The 17,672-nt window shown below is 41.0% G+C and overlaps 2 protein-coding genes across 2 annotated transcripts; both read right to left on the reverse strand.

Annotated features, from left to right (window-relative positions):
• Positions 1 to 412: 412 nt before the first annotated feature.
• Positions 413 to 3,009, reverse strand: LOC131986234 (uncharacterized). The gene is made up of 4 exons (XM_059351087.1): positions 2,294 to 3,009; positions 1,088 to 1,478; positions 505 to 752; positions 413 to 427 (listed from the first exon to the last, which is right to left on the reverse strand). The coding sequence occupies exons 2-4, from the start codon at positions 1,476 to 1,478 to the stop codon at positions 413 to 415; spliced, it is 654 nt and encodes a 217-aa protein (XP_059207070.1). The 5' UTR covers positions 2,294 to 3,009.
• An 11,674-nt stretch (positions 3,010 to 14,683) lies between these two features.
• On the reverse strand, positions 14,684 to 16,881 carry dynll2b (dynein, light chain, LC8-type 2b). Its single transcript, XM_059352227.1, has 3 exons — positions 16,724 to 16,881; positions 15,556 to 15,700; positions 14,684 to 15,478 (listed from the first exon to the last, which is right to left on the reverse strand). Exons 2-3 carry the CDS (start codon positions 15,685 to 15,687, stop codon positions 15,341 to 15,343), a joined length of 270 nt encoding a protein of 89 aa, XP_059208210.1. The 5' UTR covers positions 15,688 to 15,700; positions 16,724 to 16,881; the 3' UTR covers positions 14,684 to 15,340.
• Positions 16,882 to 17,672: the final 791 nt, after the last annotated feature.

Consider the following 17,672-nt stretch of genomic DNA (forward strand, 5'->3'; position numbering starts at 1 on the left):
CTTTACATACACATTAAAAACAGCAAGACACGATTGAAAACAGTAAAAACAGTCAATTAAAACAGGGAAATAGAAATACAAATATAAATAGGATAAAATAAGATACAGCAGGATAAAAAAAGAGATAAAATAATAAAAAGCACAAGTCAAACATTGTGTAGTTAAAAAGCAAGGGCAGTAGAGTAGAGCAGATAAGTGTTAAAGTTAAGAGTACACTTCAGTAAACAATAGTGTTTTCAGTCCTGATTTAAAGGAGCTGACCGTTTGGGCAGACCTCAGATGATCAATCAATATTGTCATATCAATATGATTAATACTCATACCACATATGATGTGAAGTATATGTTCCAGTATTAAAGTGGAGTGTTGTACAGGTGCACAGTGCAAAAGGTGACAGTAGATTTAGTGTACTTCAGTTATAGTGGCTCTGACAGAGGTAGATGAGTTATAAAGTCTTATTGCAGTTGGAAGGAACGACTTTCTGTGTATTTGAAATTCACTTACACGGAGGGCGGCATTGGAGGCATGGAGCTCCTGGTTCTCCTTCTCCAGCTCCTGCACCCTCCTCCTGCAGGCAGCAAGCTGGGAGACAAGATCATCCTCCCCTCTCTCCTCCTGCTCCACGTCCAAGAGGGACACCATTGGGGGGTTGGGGGTGCTGGCTCTCAGGTCCCTCAGCCACTCCAGAGCAGCACGCCTCTTGGCTGTCCTCACCACTCTCTTGAGGCGTGCTGCTGTGAGCTCCTTATGACCTTAAGGTGTCTCTCCAGCCGAGGACAGTGGAGCTTGCATTGTGGCAGGGCTGCATTGGAGGCCCGGAGCTCCTCGACCTCCCTCTCCAGCTCCTGCAGCCTCTTCCTCACGTTGTGTTCAAACCGGACGCGTAGCGAATTTTCGCGTCGCGTTAATTTACTCGCGCGAGTAAATAACTCGCGAATTTTCGCCCAAGAGACTATTTAGCGCCAAATAATTCCCTCCATTTCATTCTGTCATCAACCAGGATGAAATGGATGAAACAAGGGTTCATCCATAGGACAATATTTCCCACATGTTTCCCTTGCTGTGTATGTCTTCACTGAAAACCAACCTCTCATGTCACTCCCTGCTGCTGCTGCTGCTCCTGACGCCTGGTCCTCACCTGCGGCTCCCTCAACTGCTGCTCCCTCATCCTCATCCTCGTCCCCCCGCACCATGTTGCCACTTGTCTCCCTCGGGGTGACGAAGGGCTCGAGGAAAGAGAGGACCGCAGAGCACTTCCACCTTTTTCCTGTCCCTCCGCTCTGGAGGCTTGCAGCTGTGAGCTCCCTGTGCCCGGCCAAGTGCCTCTCTAGCCGATGATAGTAGTGCTTCGGCCGCGAAGGGGGCAGGGTCCTCTCTTCAGGGTTATTGACCCTTTGCCTAAGCTTAAGGTGCTTGGCCACACCTTTCAGCATCCGGTTGCACAGGGGACATTCTCCTTCAAACTTTGTTTTGGTCATCTTAAACGAAATAAATAAATAAAATCAGTGATTTGCAACTTAAAACTGCCTCTTTAAAATTCTACATTTCCACTCAAAATGCTCATGTCTCCACTAAAAAAATGCACTTTTCACATCTATAATCAACATTCATAACGTGTAATAGATAGTGACGTTATAAGTCAACTGTTATAACTTGTGTAATAGACAGAGAGTTACATAAGTCAATAGTTATAACTTGTGTAATAGACAGAGAGTTACATAAGTCAACAGTTATAACTTGTATAATAGAAAGACAGCCACGTTGTAAGTATGCATTTCTTAGTAATTCCCCACAGCATGCATAGATATTGAAATACAGTAGTAAATGCACAACTACCCCACTGTGAAATACTCACACCAACTAAAAGTTCTGCATTTAACTTTTACTACTGATACTTTAAATTATGTATATTATATATATATTATATTATATATTTCGATACATTTGTACTTTTCAGTAAGTTTTAAATGCAGGATGTTTTTTCCACCACTGGTAATATATTACAATATGTATTTTAATCATATACTGTAGGCCTATAGATTTTAATCAATATATATTTTCTATACATTATTGTAGTATTGCTGTTATAAATGTAGCTATTATATAACCAATATTTTATGTTTTCAAAGTAGAGGTAATCTTAAAATACTGTTAGTGTGGTTTAATTTATAAAAACGCATAATAGTTTGAATAAACTGACCATGTTTCTCATATTAACTCTCTACCTGAAAGTAAGTTAACAGGCAATGTAATATCAACTGTCAAGACTTAATTAGCCAGAACTGGTACTTACGGTTTATCCGGAGTGGAGCAGCTTTGGTAGAGGTCTCACTCGCTGCCATTACTGATTTACTGAAAGAAATATGCATGTTGTAAGAAACACAGTAGTACCTTTCTTTCTCCACAGTCATTATGACAATAATCACACACAGTGCTGTCAGTTGCGGTACACTGGTACATCTGAACTGAAAAACACCAATAAATCCCGGCGATAATAATTATGACTAACATTATGCAAGCCATCATTAATACAGCATGTATGGCAAGAACTTTGTGGATACCAGTAACGTCACATGTAACTCAGCTAGCTTACTTACGTTAACCTATAAATTAATCGAAGTGACATCCAAATAAACGAATCAGAAGCAAAGTTATCTTAAAATATAAATTCAGGTTGATTTGCTTCAAAATGTTGGTAATAAAGGGCAATAAATAACATTATGCTGTTTCGCGGCAAAATTGCTGCAATCGCCGACAATATGTAGTTTAACCGAGTTTAACAGACTGCAATTAAATAATGTAATTAAAATTTAAAAAAATCATTGGAGCATATATAGAGTAATATAACATCAGTCTAAATGACAGTTCATTATTATTTGAAGTTTCGTTGTATAGTTTTGGTTTTAACTTACCTTGGTTAAGAAGGCGGCAAGGGTATGCCGTTATGTAGCTTCAGCGTAGCATATACAATTGGCACATATGGAGAAAATAAAAATAAAAATAATAAAATGTGCTCTGCTCTTAAATGCACCACCTCCATTCTAGACTATTTAATGTAAAAAAAAAATCAGTATGTGTCACTGAGAAGCCAGCTTGCTTGTATAGGTTTCAGCGCATGAGCCCGCCTCCACTCCAGCTCTTAGCCAATCCAGGGCGTTGGGCGGAGTCAGCCTTGCCAAGATGGCGACTGGGGGAACGCCCACAAAGCTTGATTTGCGCTCTTCACGGTCAAGGTCTAAGATCAAAGCATAATAGAACATCAAAGCAATACTTGATGATGACATCATCTGGTCTATGTATAGACCACCAGCTCTCTGACATTTCCCAGACTCACAACCCCTTCAGACAGCAGTTCAACCGTCAGGCTCCATAAGCCAACATGATGGAGCTGCATGCACTTTTCCAAGAAGTTGACCACAAGTCTGAAGATTAACAGCAGACTAACACATTAAGAAAACACCAACAACACCTACAACAACACCACTATATAAATATTAGCAGAAGAGCATTCATTGCTTTTTGGGTTTTTGCTGGTATGCTCCGGTTTCCCCACAAGTCTGAAGATTTACATCAGACCAGCACATAAAAAAACACTCAGAAAATAAAGCAAATGGTTCATGAGGCTTCATTGATACATCACTATTGTAAAGCACATTCTGGAAATGTTTTTTAAAAATGTGATTATTGTGAATTCTGTGGTGTAAAGAGACAATTTAACAGTTTGGATGCTTTGTTGAATGTGAGTAAAAACAGAATTAACCAAATTCAGAATGTGCATTTACGAAAATAACAGTTTGATAGTTTAAAATAATGCCTTTGTACAGTTTTACAAAACTATTAGAAAATTATCAAATTATTTTTATCAACATTTTAGACAGCATCCCAACTTTTTTGTAATAGTGGTTAAAATAGGAGTATGTACATTTTATTGCTTGACACACAACATTATATTTGTTAATATTTTTTACTTTTAATAAAATTAAGAGTCTTACTGCAAAAAAATTGTTTTTCTGGACATTTTGCAGGAACATATTGTGCATGCAGGGTTACACCGTGAAGTGGTAAGCGCTCTTGCCTCACAGCATGAGGGTTGCTGGTTCGACTCCAGCCTGCGGGTCTTCTGTGTGCATGTTCTAACTGTGTCAGCGTGGGTTCTCTCCGGGTCTTCCGGTTTCCTCCCACACTCCAAAAATATGCAGCTTAGGGTTTAATTGATAACATTATATATATACATAAGAGAGAAAAGCAATTTTACGGTACATATGGCAGCACTGCTAATAAAGTTGACTTGACAATATATAAAAAACAGTCTGAGTGGGTCCATTCTGCATACTGATATACTGGTATTTTTTTCCACCACTGCTCATGTCTCACCGGACATTATGGAGGCCACAGCAGCAATAATGTTTATCCAAAGTCAACTTCTCAAGTTTGCTGACGACACCACCGCGGTCTGACTCATCTCTGGTGAGGATGAGTTGGCCTACAGAGACGAAGTACTCACAGCTTGGTCTGCAGCACACAACCTCACTCTCAACACCACAAAAACAAAAGAAATAATTCTGGACTTCAGGAGAAGGGCAGACCCAGCCCCACTCTACATCAACGGGGACTGTGTAGAAAGAGTGTCCTCATTCATATCTCCGACGTTGTTCTTAATTGTTTTATGCACAAATAGGAGTGGCACTCTAATTTCGTTCTATTATATTCAATGACAATAAAGGCTATTCTATTCTATTCTCCAGCTACAAATGAAATAAACATGTTCTGAAACGTTGGATGGCCAACGCCTTTTCCCTGTTCCTTCTCCACTTGTCTTGTCTCCTCACGGCTGGCTCTTTTCAGGACAGGTGGACTGGGAAGGGACGCCTCCTGCTGGCACGGCTCGTCATCCTGCTTGTCCTCAGGTGAATCTTCAGTCCTGGGCCTTTTTCTCAGGGGAGGAGCGTCGACAGTTCCTTCAGCTCTGTTGGCTTCGTCGGCTCTTTCAAATCAATTCAATTCAATTCAGTTGGCTTTGTTGGCATGACGTAACACTGTACATATTGCCAAAGCAAGTGTCAGAAAAAAAAAGATAACAGTAAGGAAAGCAATATTTACAATAAATTATTATAATTCTATCATTCATTTTAAAAGAAAAGAAAAACTAATAATAAAAGAAAGCAGTATTTACAATCATTGAATTACAATCAATCTATCATTCATACAATCTAACCATCCCAGCAAAGAAGAAGAAAAAATAAAAAGTAAAAATAAAACAAACAACAGCTGTGTGTCACTCGCTGTCTCTCAGTGTGTGACAGGCAGTTCTTTCAGCTTTGAGCTCGGTGGAGAGCTCAAAGTTGAGAGCCAACTGAACACTGAGCTGAGTTGCCAGCTTGTCCACCTCCTTCTGTAATAGGCTTTGATCTTTAATTGTGAGTCCTGAAGTCCTCCTGCATCTTTGCACGGACCTTGTCCTGCTCTGCCTTCAGGTTCTGGATCAGAGTCTGGTCCGCTGACGCCCTCTCTGCGTTAACCTGGATTTGATGATGGAGCTCATGCTGAAGGAAGGTCGCCTGCTGTTTGACTGCGACCACATCAACTTCATACTTCAGGCTGAGCTCGTGGTGTGACTCTTTGGCCTTCTCCAGTTCTTCTTGGAGAACCCTGTTCTTGTCCTTCTCCACCTGGAGTTCAGTGGTGAACTTTTCCTGCAAGATAATATGTGCGACTCTCAGCTCCTCGTAATTCTTGTGAAGCTCCTTCTTCTTCTTCTATCTGAAGGTCTCCCTCACCTGTGTGGCAATCCTTGCAGTGCTCAGAGTTGCTGGATCAACTTATTTCTTGAGCCTTTCAAGGTCTTTCTTGGTCTCTTTCCCCCTGTTGATGTACATTTCCTTCAGGGTTTTCTGACGAGCAAGCTCTTGCTTCATCGCGTCTAACTCTTGGCTGATTTGAGCTGACCTGTTCCTTTCATGGAAATAGCCAGCACTATCTCTACCCAGAAGGTTCTTCAGATGCTGAACTTCTTGGCGAAGTGCATACAGCTCCGTCATGTTCGGGTTTGGAGCCGGACGGTTGAACTGCTGTCTAAAGGCTCTGTTTCCTCTGGGGTCCCTTGTTGGCTGCATTTTGTAACAATGTTTGATCAGATGTTGTCTGTATCAGTGGTCTGCTTCGGTTTTCTAGCAAAGAGTTCTCTTTCTCACAGTGTAATAACTAGTTCATACGTATATTTTCAAATGTAAACACCTGTTATGAATATGATTAATAGGTGTAACATTGAACTATAATCTAGACAAAGTATGAACATTGTTTTTAATCGGTTAAGAATTACAAAATGCACCATTTTCATTAAGATGTCTAACTCCAGCCTGTTCTCTTCTCAAAAACGTATGGATCGTGTGCACAAGCAGCGAAAAACAAGCTATATTGACGTGTTTCACCGACCGCTGCAATGCACCCACCGCCGTCTTGCTGATGTAGTAATGATTGATGGCAAACCAGATTTAAAAAGGCGGATTTCCGCCTTTGGTTGGAGGAAGGTTCAAACAAACGGCAGACTTTCACCCAGTAGAGATTTTACAACATAAAGCCACAGAAGATGCAGCTTTTTTTTATAACCGCGGACCATAAACGTGTGTTACTTTAAGGGCTGTACTGCTGTACTGTGAAAGTGAGCCGTGATACCTACATACGTGTTGTAATGTGTGGTACTGACACATAACATATTCTGTCATTTAAGCTGCTGCTAGGTAGCCTGGCTAACACCAGACTATTCTCAAATGAGGTCTAGTCTGGCAAAGAGCAATGGATTTCTCCGTAGAGGAGGTGTGGTTTACGATCCTCCAGAGCCGTTTATTGGATGCTTAGAATGTCTATCAAAAGCGTCTGTAGGTAGCTCTTAGCCAATCAGATCAGTTATACTAGATGACGTAGTAGAGCAACAGAAATGGATGTTTGTTGTGTGTGTGTCTGTGAGAGAGTGTTGTTTGCTGCTTTGCTCCTCCAGTTCTCTCTTTCTGCAAGATTATTTATTTTCACGCTTTATTCCCCCTCATGTCATTCAGCCACACACATCCACTGATTTTATGGGCAATAAACAAGCTGCTGCGGGCCTCTCGCCAGCTCCGCTGTCCGCGGTAGAGGGGCTTTTAGCCGCTAGCGGCGCTAATAGCCGCTAGCGACGCTAATAGCCCCGCTACCATAACGCAGGTGATCTCAGTGGAGCCGCCGAGAGACCTTTCGCCTTTCGACTTTCGCTCTAAACTATTTAAAACACCATCTACAGCTAAAGAGAGTTTCGCGTCTGCAGCAGCCATGTTGGATCCGGAAAACTACAAGCTTCCAAGTGCCGAGTAGTACGCGTCATCGTCTTGCCGTCCCTCCACGCTCTGTGATTGGATCCCTAAAACAGGGCTAAGAATGCTTCCTAGTTTCCAGACCCCGCCGCAGTTCGAAATTAAATTCGAGCGCGCAAGGCAGTCTGGGTATACCCAGGCTAGCTGCTAGGGGGTGCGCGAGATGAAAAATGTAATAGCGGTCTGATAATTACACAATTAAATTTTTTCCCCACACAATAAAGAAGTGTAAATAAACATTTCCTTTGTAAAATGTAAAATCAAAAACTGTAATATTAATTAATAAATGCATGCTATTCAAAATGCACTTCATCTTAAGATGAAGCGTAGAAGAAGTTATAAGTTCTTCCATTTTTCCAACCTGTGTTATGATGATGGGGCTGTGTCAGTTCCACGCTCATTTAAACTTGCTGCAATTTTTGTTCAACGCGGCTCAAAATATTATAACATTTTCCCTGATTTGTTTTTTGTGCCTCTGATCCTAAAAAAGTTTGGGAACCGCTGGTGTACATCAATCCAGACTTCGAAAGGTTGATGGCTCATAAGCCATTTTGAGAGAAAGGGACAATCAGTTGATGGGAGCTGAAAATGCCACAATAACAGAAACTGGACCCAAGGAAAATAACAATAACACCGAAAACGACAGTGAGGAAGAGGCTGAGGCTAACAATAAGCCCCCTAACAGATCAACACACCCTGGAGATGGTAATCATGGACAATCTAATACATCACAAACACTACTTAAGGACTTAAGCTGACAACAGGACAAGTAGTAACATGTGCAGACAGCAAAAGTGGCCAAGCACACACTTGAAAAATCCTCCAAACTGGTACAATCTACAGTTAGTGATGGCTGATCGAGGATCTGTTCAAGCTTTCAACGCTTTATACAAAACATGGTTCAGGCTTCAACGACACGCAGTGCTCGAGTAGGACTTCTAGTGGTCAATAAAATGAAGTGCAATCGAGACGTGTCATTGGTCAGTTCATAGATTTGTTTTCAACTACACTAGATGACTATGTTTCGAGTGGATACAACAATAATATTACTAGTAATAATAAAGACAATAACTATTGAAGACAATGTTTCTTATTTGACATGTCTGTAACCCTATATACTCTTCACTTTTGTGTTATGTAATTTTCACATGGGGCTGGTGCAAATACAGATTATATTATGGATTTTGGCAAAGAATCTTTTGGGGTTCATTGGTAAAGAGGTTCATGAGTGGGTGGGTAAAGTGATTGTGCTTGAAAAACAGGGCAGTGGGTGTGCTTGTGTAACTTGTTATGAATTTTTTCCAAAGTTTTGGGATTCAAGCGGTTTCTTATATTTGATACAATTTCCTTGGGACTGGGGTGCATGAGAAATGTTTAGCAACCTGATAAAGATTGGGATAAACGTTGTGGTTTGCCCAGTATGTGAGCAGGTCTGGAGTTCTTTCCAGTGTATATTGCTGAGTCGGTCACAATGCATCTTTCTCTGTTCACTAGGCCCCACTCTGCTATCATTGATGTGATTTCAGCTGCAATGTGGGCTGCTGTGTGGGTCCTAGGAAAAGGCTTGGCCCCCAGAAGAAGAGTGGACAACTGGTCATTGCTGTTTATGAAGTGGCAGATTTACAGCCAGATATGTGTCCATGTTAATGGAGGTCCACAAATCTGAGGTGAAGCTCACAGTCTCAACACCCTGGACCTCAGCTTTGGCCTGCTCCTTTTCCTCCTCATATTTTGCCAACACCATGTTTTTAAGAGCCTTCCTTGTTGGCAAAGTGTATGAGGGGTCCAGCTTTGCCACAAGCTTTTTAAAACCAGCATCCTCCACAACAGAGAACGGCTGAGAAATCCTTGATGATGAAGTTCACCACAGCATCATCAAGTTTTCGCTTTCTATTGCCTGAAAAAGATAATGTATACAATACAAGGCAGGTTACATAAAAAATATTAAGTGTTACTGAAACGTATCACAGGGCAATATAAACCAAACTGAAAGGCACAAGTAATCCTTTGTAACTGTCATGTATAGGCCTACCTGGGTTAATGGCAATAGCTGGCTGCTGCCTGTCCTCTGGGGCCGGTTCCATCTCTCCTTCATGCTTGGCCCTTAAATGCCTCAGCATGGATGAGGTGTTGTTGCTGTATGACAGCCTCGCATCACACAACATACACTGGACCTGTGAAACAATCAATTAGCAAAGTCAGTCATAATTTGAATACATTCATGTAATTTTCCGTTCCAGTGAAATTGGGCATTGGGTACAACAGGCATGCACAACAAGGACAACAATTGTGTAATTATGTTTCTATAGCAATATCATTTTACTTGAGGTCTTACCTTAAGGAGTTTAAGTGTAAATACAGGTGAAATAAAAGTAACACTTGTAATTACCTTATTGTCCGGCAACAATTGGAAAGCATCCCATGCACGGGATCTTTTCCTGGATGGTTCCATCTATCTTATCGATCTATCTAATCTATCTTATCTATCAAAATATGCAATCTGGTAACAACTAACTTTCAAAGCAACAAACGGCAACAATAACACAAAACCAACCTACTCTCCGAAAAAAAATATTCAAATGAACGACACTTAATAAGGATCTCCTATCCCAGAGCACTCTCGATCCCGCCAAGTGATTCACATGACAAACCGAACCAATCAGGTCATCAATTGATGACGTTCGAAGCACTCAGCTGCTTCGAACGTCACCCAAGTTTGTGAAACGTCACAAGTCATGTGACCAACCACGCCTCGGTACAGTGCTTCGGTACGTTTGCTTCATGAGCTACTGCACATGTCGGAGCTTCGAGTGTCAGCGGACCATCACAATCTACAATACACAGATCCTGAGGAAATTGCTGGCACCATCAGTGGACCTAGGACAAGTAGACAATCTTCAAGTAGTTCCATCTGAGCATGCTGAGCAGACTGCCGTACAGCAGGAAGCCAAGAAGAATGAGGTGTCATATAGCTGCTAGGACTGAATGACTCTTAAGGAGTGCTAAAGAGGTGGCTATGATGTTCTCCGTTGTTGCTAGGGCGTTAGGTGACTTCTAGGTTGTTGCTAGGGCGCTAGCTGACTTCTAGGTTGTTGCTAGGGTGTTAGGTGACTTCTAGGTTGTTGCTAGGGCGTTAGCTGGCTTCTAGGTTGTTGCTAGGGCACTAGCTGACTTCTAGGTTGTTGCTAGGGCGTTAGGTGACTTCTTGGTTGTTGCTAGGGCGTTAGGTGACTTCTTGGTTGTTGCTAGGGCGTTAGGTGACTTCTTGGTTGTTGCTAGGGCGTTAGGTGACTTCTAGGTTGTTGCTAGGGCGTTAGGTGACTTCTAGGTTGTTGCTAGGGCATTAGGTGACTTCTAGGTTGTTGCTAGGGCGTTAGGTGACTTCTAGGTTGTTGCTAGGGCTTTAGGTGACTTCTAGGTTATTGCTAGGGCGTTAAGTGACTTCTAGGATGTTGCTAGGGCGTTAGGTGACTTCTAGGTTGTTGCTAGGGTGTTAGGTGACTTCTAAGTTGTTGCTAGGGCATTAGGTGACTTCTAGGTTGTTGCTAGATGACTTCTGGGTTGTTTCTGGGACGTGAGGTGGCTTCTAGGTTGTTGCTAGGGCTTTAGGTGACTTCTAGGTTGTTGCTAGTTGACTTCTAGGTTGTTTCTAGGGCGTGAGGTGACTTCTAGGTTGTTGCTAGGGCGTTAAGTGACATCTAGGTTGTTGCTAGGGCGTTAAGTGACTTCTAGGATGTTGCTAGGGCGTTAGGTGACTTCTAGGTTGTTGCTAGTTGACTTCTAGGTTGTTTCTAGGGCGTGAGGTGACTTCTAGGTTGTTGCTAGGGCGTTAAGTGACATCTAGGTTGTTGCTAGGGCGTTAAGTGACTTCTAGGATGTTGCTAGGGCGTTAGGTGACTTCTAGGTTGTTGCTAGGGCGTCAAGTGACTTCTAGGTGTTGCTAGGGTGTAACGGTAATACTGCGGTTGAACCTGACTTTAATTCGATCACACTACATGGCTTCATTAGCTTTCATTAGTTTGGTGTTTTGAGTTTCTTAGTGTCACAAGTTAAGCTGTGTCACTACAGGACCAAAGCTGGAATGGGTTACCTGCGAATGGAGTGCAAGATGTACGAGGAGACGCTGTATCTTCAGCCACAGCCAGGAACTGACGGGGGCCATCCAGCATGGCCGACAGCACCTGAAGTGCAGATGCACACACCTGCAGGGAAAGACAAGCGACAGAAGCCTCTTTCAGGATAATTGTGAGGGGAGTGAGAGGTGGTGGCCCTCCTGTAGGAGAGTCAGGGATGAAAGAGGACCAGTGTAACATGGCTAATTGTACAGAAATATTGCAAATAGGATAGTTAATATTTAGTTTTGATTTCTTGTATTATAATTTCCCAAAATCTGTATATATAGTTCTTACCTGACATGTTAGTCTCTTTAGTCTGCTTTTGCTTGTGTTTTCATTAAGCTCCTGTAATCCACGTCATTTTTGTGTGTCCGTCTACTGTATATATATTGGGTCCTCGCACGTACCTCTCCCCTTTTGTCACTATTAATGGGAGAGGTAAGCTGCATTTTTTTCCTGTGTATGTCCGTTAATCTTAAATTGACCGTTATGTTTAAATGTTCTATAATACACCTTTGTACGTTTGCGTAGGAGTTGACGTTGAGGGCAGAACTGACTGACGATTGTTTTGTTTATTGTATTTGTCAGGTATGTTTTGTTCATTTGAGATTTTGCCCTTTTGTCACTATTAATGGGAGAGGAGCTGAAGTTGAGGACAGAACTGACTGGGGATTGTTTTGTTTATTGTATCTGTCAGGCTGTCAGAATAAACGGAGATCGCCTCCAACAGGAAATCTGGTCTGAGCGTCAATTTACACAACGCAGAGTAGCCTCCACCGGTTACACCAGTACCTGTACAGAGTCCTCTTCTCTACACCTTTCACCATAGAGAGGAGAGAGTGCAGAGCTGCCCGATGCACACGACCGTGGTTAAGCCTGAAAGAGAAAAACAGTGCAGTGGATTTAATGGATTCACACAGCATTATGACTAAAAAATTAATAATTTCCATCCACTTTTATAAACATGTAAACCTTTTAGCACGCATAAGTTAAAGGTACAGATGCAGGATTTCCCTATAAAAATGTATAGACACAATAATATCTCATCATCACTTATAACCCACTAGAAGAGTATACCACTGTCTGTAACTGCAGAGACCTTGCCCTCTGCTTCAGCCTGCGGGGCAGGGCCGGTTATTCCTACAGGCCACCAAGGCGGCTGCCTAGGGCGCCAAATTGGCAGGGGGCGCCCCCTTGTGGTGCCCTTAAGCACACATCTTTGTTTTAACAACATTGATTAACAAAACATTTTTTAAAAAGCATGGGCAATAAAACCCTCATTGAATTAAATGAACATGCCCCAACACATATTTCGAATGAAAATGTAATATTATATTATATAAAATATGATACGTGCGTGGGTGTCGTCACTCGTCATGACGATGCAGTTGCAAGTCACAAAACACTAGAACTAGATCACGCTAACGGTCGTAGAAGGTCAACTAGCAAAATGAAAAGGACCAAACTGTCTGGTGCACAGGGGCGAAAACGAAGAAAAGAGGAGGAGGAGAATAAAGCACAGTATAGAGGTATGTATTTTCATCTCAGACATTAGTTCCAAAGTTTCTAAAAATAAAAATGTTCTGAGACCATTACCTTGCTTGTAGTTCATGTATCAAATATTAGTGTACAGCATAATACATATAACATAGTGTACCTATATCAGAATGAATATGAAGGGGGGGGGGGGCAAAATCTCAATAACGCCTAGGGCAGCCAATGGGCTAGAACCGGCCCTGCTGCGGGGAGTAGGTGTGTAGCCACAGGGGCCACAGTGGATGGGATGAAGTGCAAGCTTCAGCTACATTCAGTTTGGTGTTTGGAGTTTCTGTTTAGCTGTGTCACTACAGGACCAAAGCTGAAATGGGTTACCTGCGGTCGGATATTGATGTTGGGGTTTTGTTTTAGGGCTCGGAGCTTCACGGCGCAGCGTGAAAACTGCTTCCCGAAGTCCGACGGCGAGCCGAGCCGCCAACTGCTCGTGCCAAGCGGAGTGAACGGAGGGAACACAGGGGCATCACTACGACTCATAACGGCCGGTGCCATGGATGTATGAGCCGCCATATTTTTGAAGGTGGAAGCACTTTCCTTTCCTCGGTAATCTCGCTCATCGTTTCAAACTTGGCATCCAAATTTAAGTTGCATTACTGCCCCCTACAGTATCGGTCAGGAACATCACCTTTATGAAAAACGGAGAAACCTCCAGAAATTCCATGTAATCGTAATGATATATATATATATATATATATATATATATATATATATATATATACACACACACACACACATTAAAAATAATATAATGGCTCCAGGCTTTTCAGGGGACATTGCCACAACAGCCTCAGGCGGCCTGCGCCCTGTTACACGCGGCCACCCCGGCCCAGGCTCTCAGGACACTTTTAGAAAAACAGCTTAAATAGAAAAAATAGATCATCCAGGCTTTTTATATATATATATATATATATATATAAACAATTACAAGAAAATTCGATGATTCAACAATTCAACGAAGGTATGGAGATTTAGGTCATGTAGGAATAGATTTAATAACTTTCACAACTACCCATTTTACATATGCATGCAATATTAAATCACTGAATAAATGCACATAGGGATAGGAATGTTAAAATGCTACTAGAATTCTGTGGAATTGGTACATGTTGGATACTTGAAATACATAATTATCGTTTCATTCATGCAGCTCATCAAAGTGAAGTAAATTCTGATTCCTTTGTTTGCAGTTAGGATGTTTAACCTATAACATCCGTTTTCGGATTTAACTTCTTACCAGAGACAATTTCCAACTGTGGAGGTCAGGTAAACACAGGAGAAAAAAATACAATACTCCCTTTAAAATTTAATGGAGTATGCTATGAAGTCTTTTTGAAATTATAGTTATGACTCCATCTGCTGGATGTTCCCAGACAGCTTTCCCTCATGCATCAATTTTAAGAACTACTTATTGTGTTTAATTCTATTGTGTAGATACAAGCAGAGACGGAGGGATCTTTTAAAATACCCACATCTGCTTTTTCTGATAGAGAAATATGTCCTGTGCATATTCATTCAGGAAAGTAGTAAGAACTGCATGTACCAATTTTGAGGAAAATTCTACTCGTTTTTGGCCTTAAAGAACAAAAGGGTGCATCATGGGGTCACAATATTGTGATAAGATCAAGACATTTCATCAAAGTACATGCAAGTGAAGCAAATTCAAGGCACACACACTTTAAACCAATTTACTGGTCAAACTTGTTTTGTGCACAACATGTTGAAAATATCACAATAACAAACTGCTCACTAAATTACATTCCAGAGATAAACAGCACTAACGTCGTCAAGATTCACAGCTGAAGTGGAAACAGGAATGTTTAAGCATGTACAAAACTTTAAATCTCTTGGCATGTAAATCTTTTTATTTAACTGAAAGCAACAGTCTTGGAAATAATATTCAATCTCAGTCGACACTGAAAATTAAAGGCATTTCAACAAAAACTCTGTTGCTCGTTTAATTCCATGAAAAATAAGTTATTTTACAACATACTCATATGAAACAATGTACAAGGTCCGTGCATCAACGCACAGCAAAAATAATATATGGGAACTTATGGTGAGTCTGTCAGATGTGAGAATGCTGACCAAGTACTGGAATGGAGAGCGGTTTCTAAATTGGCATTTTTGTACAGGACATCGCCAGTCCAGGCATGACTAAAGCGCCATCCACTGATGGTTGTGTTGAAGGTGGCAAACCATAACAAACTGAAGCAAGCAGGAAAACCAGGAGGTAGGCATGTCTGCAGAAAGGTGGTAGCAAATGTACAGCGTGGCACAGAAGTATTAAGGGCTGAATTAAAAGTAGTTTTCAGGGGGCATGTTTGGATTTCAGCCTGATTTGAAAAGTAGAATGGCCACTTGACCCAGGTAGAAGTAGATGAAGTGCTTCGTCTCGTGCGTCACGTAGCTGCCAAAGTTCCTCCCGACAATGCAATGCCATGTGGGGTTGTACTTCTTGTCAAACTCCTGCAGATGAAACAACAATTAGCATCTCACAGAGAAGAATAAATCAATAAACTTACTATTAATTTGATCCAATGTACCTTTTTGACATAGGCAGCAATATCCTTCTCAATGTTGTACTTTTCCATAGCCTGCATGGCACAGTCCACAGCATCCTGCTGCATCTCATCAGACATGTCTGCATTCTTGATCACTGCCTTCTTGTCAGACATTTTGGCTTCTTGACTGCAATGTAGAAAAAGTAATAATTAGAGACACATTTTTCACATAGTTTTTACTAGTTACAGTGAGCATTGTTTGTGCATTTTCATGACAGCAAAGCTCATGGAAAACCCTATTGTTGCAGTTATTAATCTAGTCATTTACTTATTAAATTGATAATTTCAGGGCTGAAACTAACGATTATTGTCATTATTGATTAATCTGTCGATTGTTTAAATTATTAATCGATTGGTCGATAAAATGTTGAAGAATATCAGTGTTTCCCAGATCACAAGATGACGTCCTCAAATCTCTTGTTTTGTCCACAAACCAAAGAGATATTCAGTTTATTGTCATAAAGTAACAAAGAAACCAGAAATATTCACATTGATGAAGCTGAAATCAGAGAATTTGGACCTATTGTCTTTAAAAAAAACTGCTCAAACCAATTTTTCGATTATCAAAATAGCTGACGATTTATTTAATCGATTAATCGAATAATTGTTGCAGCTCTAGGCTATTGACAATAGAGATAGGCAACTACCCATTCCAATTTACTTGACAGGAGCCCTCATGAGGAAGGATTACCAAAAAATCTTGATAATTTGGGAAATAAACGCTTGGTCAGAGGTTTTCTGAATCATATTTACTGCAGCTATTTAGATACAAGTCAGTAATTTGGCTTGAAGTTTCACAGTAAACTATAAAATAAGGTTGCGGACATGACATGCATGTCTGCGCCTGGACTTTGCAGCATTAGAACTTATATTTACTGCTGCTTTTTAAGCAAGACCCAACTAACTCTGCACATTCAGACGCAGATTACTCCTATACTTAAAGTAGTCCGAGTTGCAGGTAACAATTCAAAGAAAGTGGCAGGGGCATTCATGCAGCTTCTCTCTACGGACAATTACAAGAAAGGCTCGGTTAGATTAGCATGCCAGTAGCAGAGCCTGAGCCTTCCCTCTCACCTGCTGACAGGCACAGGTTCTATCAGCAGTAAGCACATAACGATAAACACCCTTACAAACCACTGGTCACTCTTACCGTCTCTCCCTGCGAAGTTAAATTATTTACAGTTGTACGTTGTTGCGGGCAGCTTCACGGTTCTTCGTTCATTTATGGAAAGAAAGCGTGCGTCCTTGCCCCACCCTCTACAGCACAGCTGCTCTCTGATTGGCTGGAGCGAAGCCTCACCCGGGTGACGGCGTTTTTCACTTGCGGACAGTGCCTGCATCTTATTTCCACCCAGAATGCATTGTTTCCAACTCCCCTCCTCCCCTCAGAGGAAGTAATTGATCCAGGTGATCAGGCTGATCGATCGTATTGATCTGCATAATGTGGAGAGTTTGAAACTGATTAAGATGCACGAGCTCAATGTTTATTATTCAGAGTATTGATCCCTTGCCGTGCCAGTTGCCAGATTGTGCCTCTCGTGTATTATTATTACATTTAATATTTAACCCTCCTGTACTCTTGGGGTCCTTTTTGACCCCAAACCATTTTCAACATATGATTAATAAAGGTTAACTTTCATAGAATCGCTTGAAATTCTCAGCATATGTTTTTATAGCACCTGTACTCCTCAGGGGTCAAAAAGGACCCCATGACATCAGAATGGTTTTAGGACATGTAGAAAAAACTTAACTTTTTTTTCACCTTTTAAGGTAACTCATGACCAACACATTGATATATACAAAATTAGACCTCATTTCAAGAGGAAAAAATAATAATAAAACCTGATTTTTTTTCAATAATTATAGTGAAATAATAATTTCTTGATGGGAATGTAGAGTAGGTTATGTCAACTTTTAGTGAAACTTATGTTTTGAAAGCATTGTTCAATTTTTGGATATATATATATATATATATATATATATATATATATATATATATATATATATATATATATATAGAATCACACCTGTGGTCAAAAAGGACGCTGTGACATTAGACTGGTTTTAGGACATATAGAAAAAAAATACTACTAACTTTT

The sequence above is a fragment of the Centropristis striata genome, chromosome 15 (assembly GCF_030273125.1).
Source record: "Centropristis striata isolate RG_2023a ecotype Rhode Island chromosome 15, C.striata_1.0, whole genome shotgun sequence".
Taxonomy (NCBI): Eukaryota; Metazoa; Chordata; class Actinopteri; order Perciformes; family Serranidae; genus Centropristis; species Centropristis striata.

Bases quoted from the DNA above. Each gene is read 5' to 3' on its own strand.
- LOC131986234 (XM_059351087.1), bottom strand. From the start codon at position 1,478: ATGACCAAAACAAAGTTTGAAGGAGAATGTCCCCTGTGCAACCGGATG. The intron at 753-1,087 runs GTTGGTTTTCAG...AGACACCTTAAG, and splicing joins AGCAGGGAGTGACATGAGAG to GTCATAAGGAGCTCACAGCA.
- dynll2b (XM_059352227.1), bottom strand. From the start codon at position 15,687: ATGTCTGACAAGAAGGCAGTGATCAAGAATGCAGACATGTCTGATGAG. The intron at 15,479-15,555 runs GTACATTGGATC...TTTCATCTGCAG, and splicing joins TTGCTGCCTATGTCAAAAAG to GAGTTTGACAAGAAGTACAA.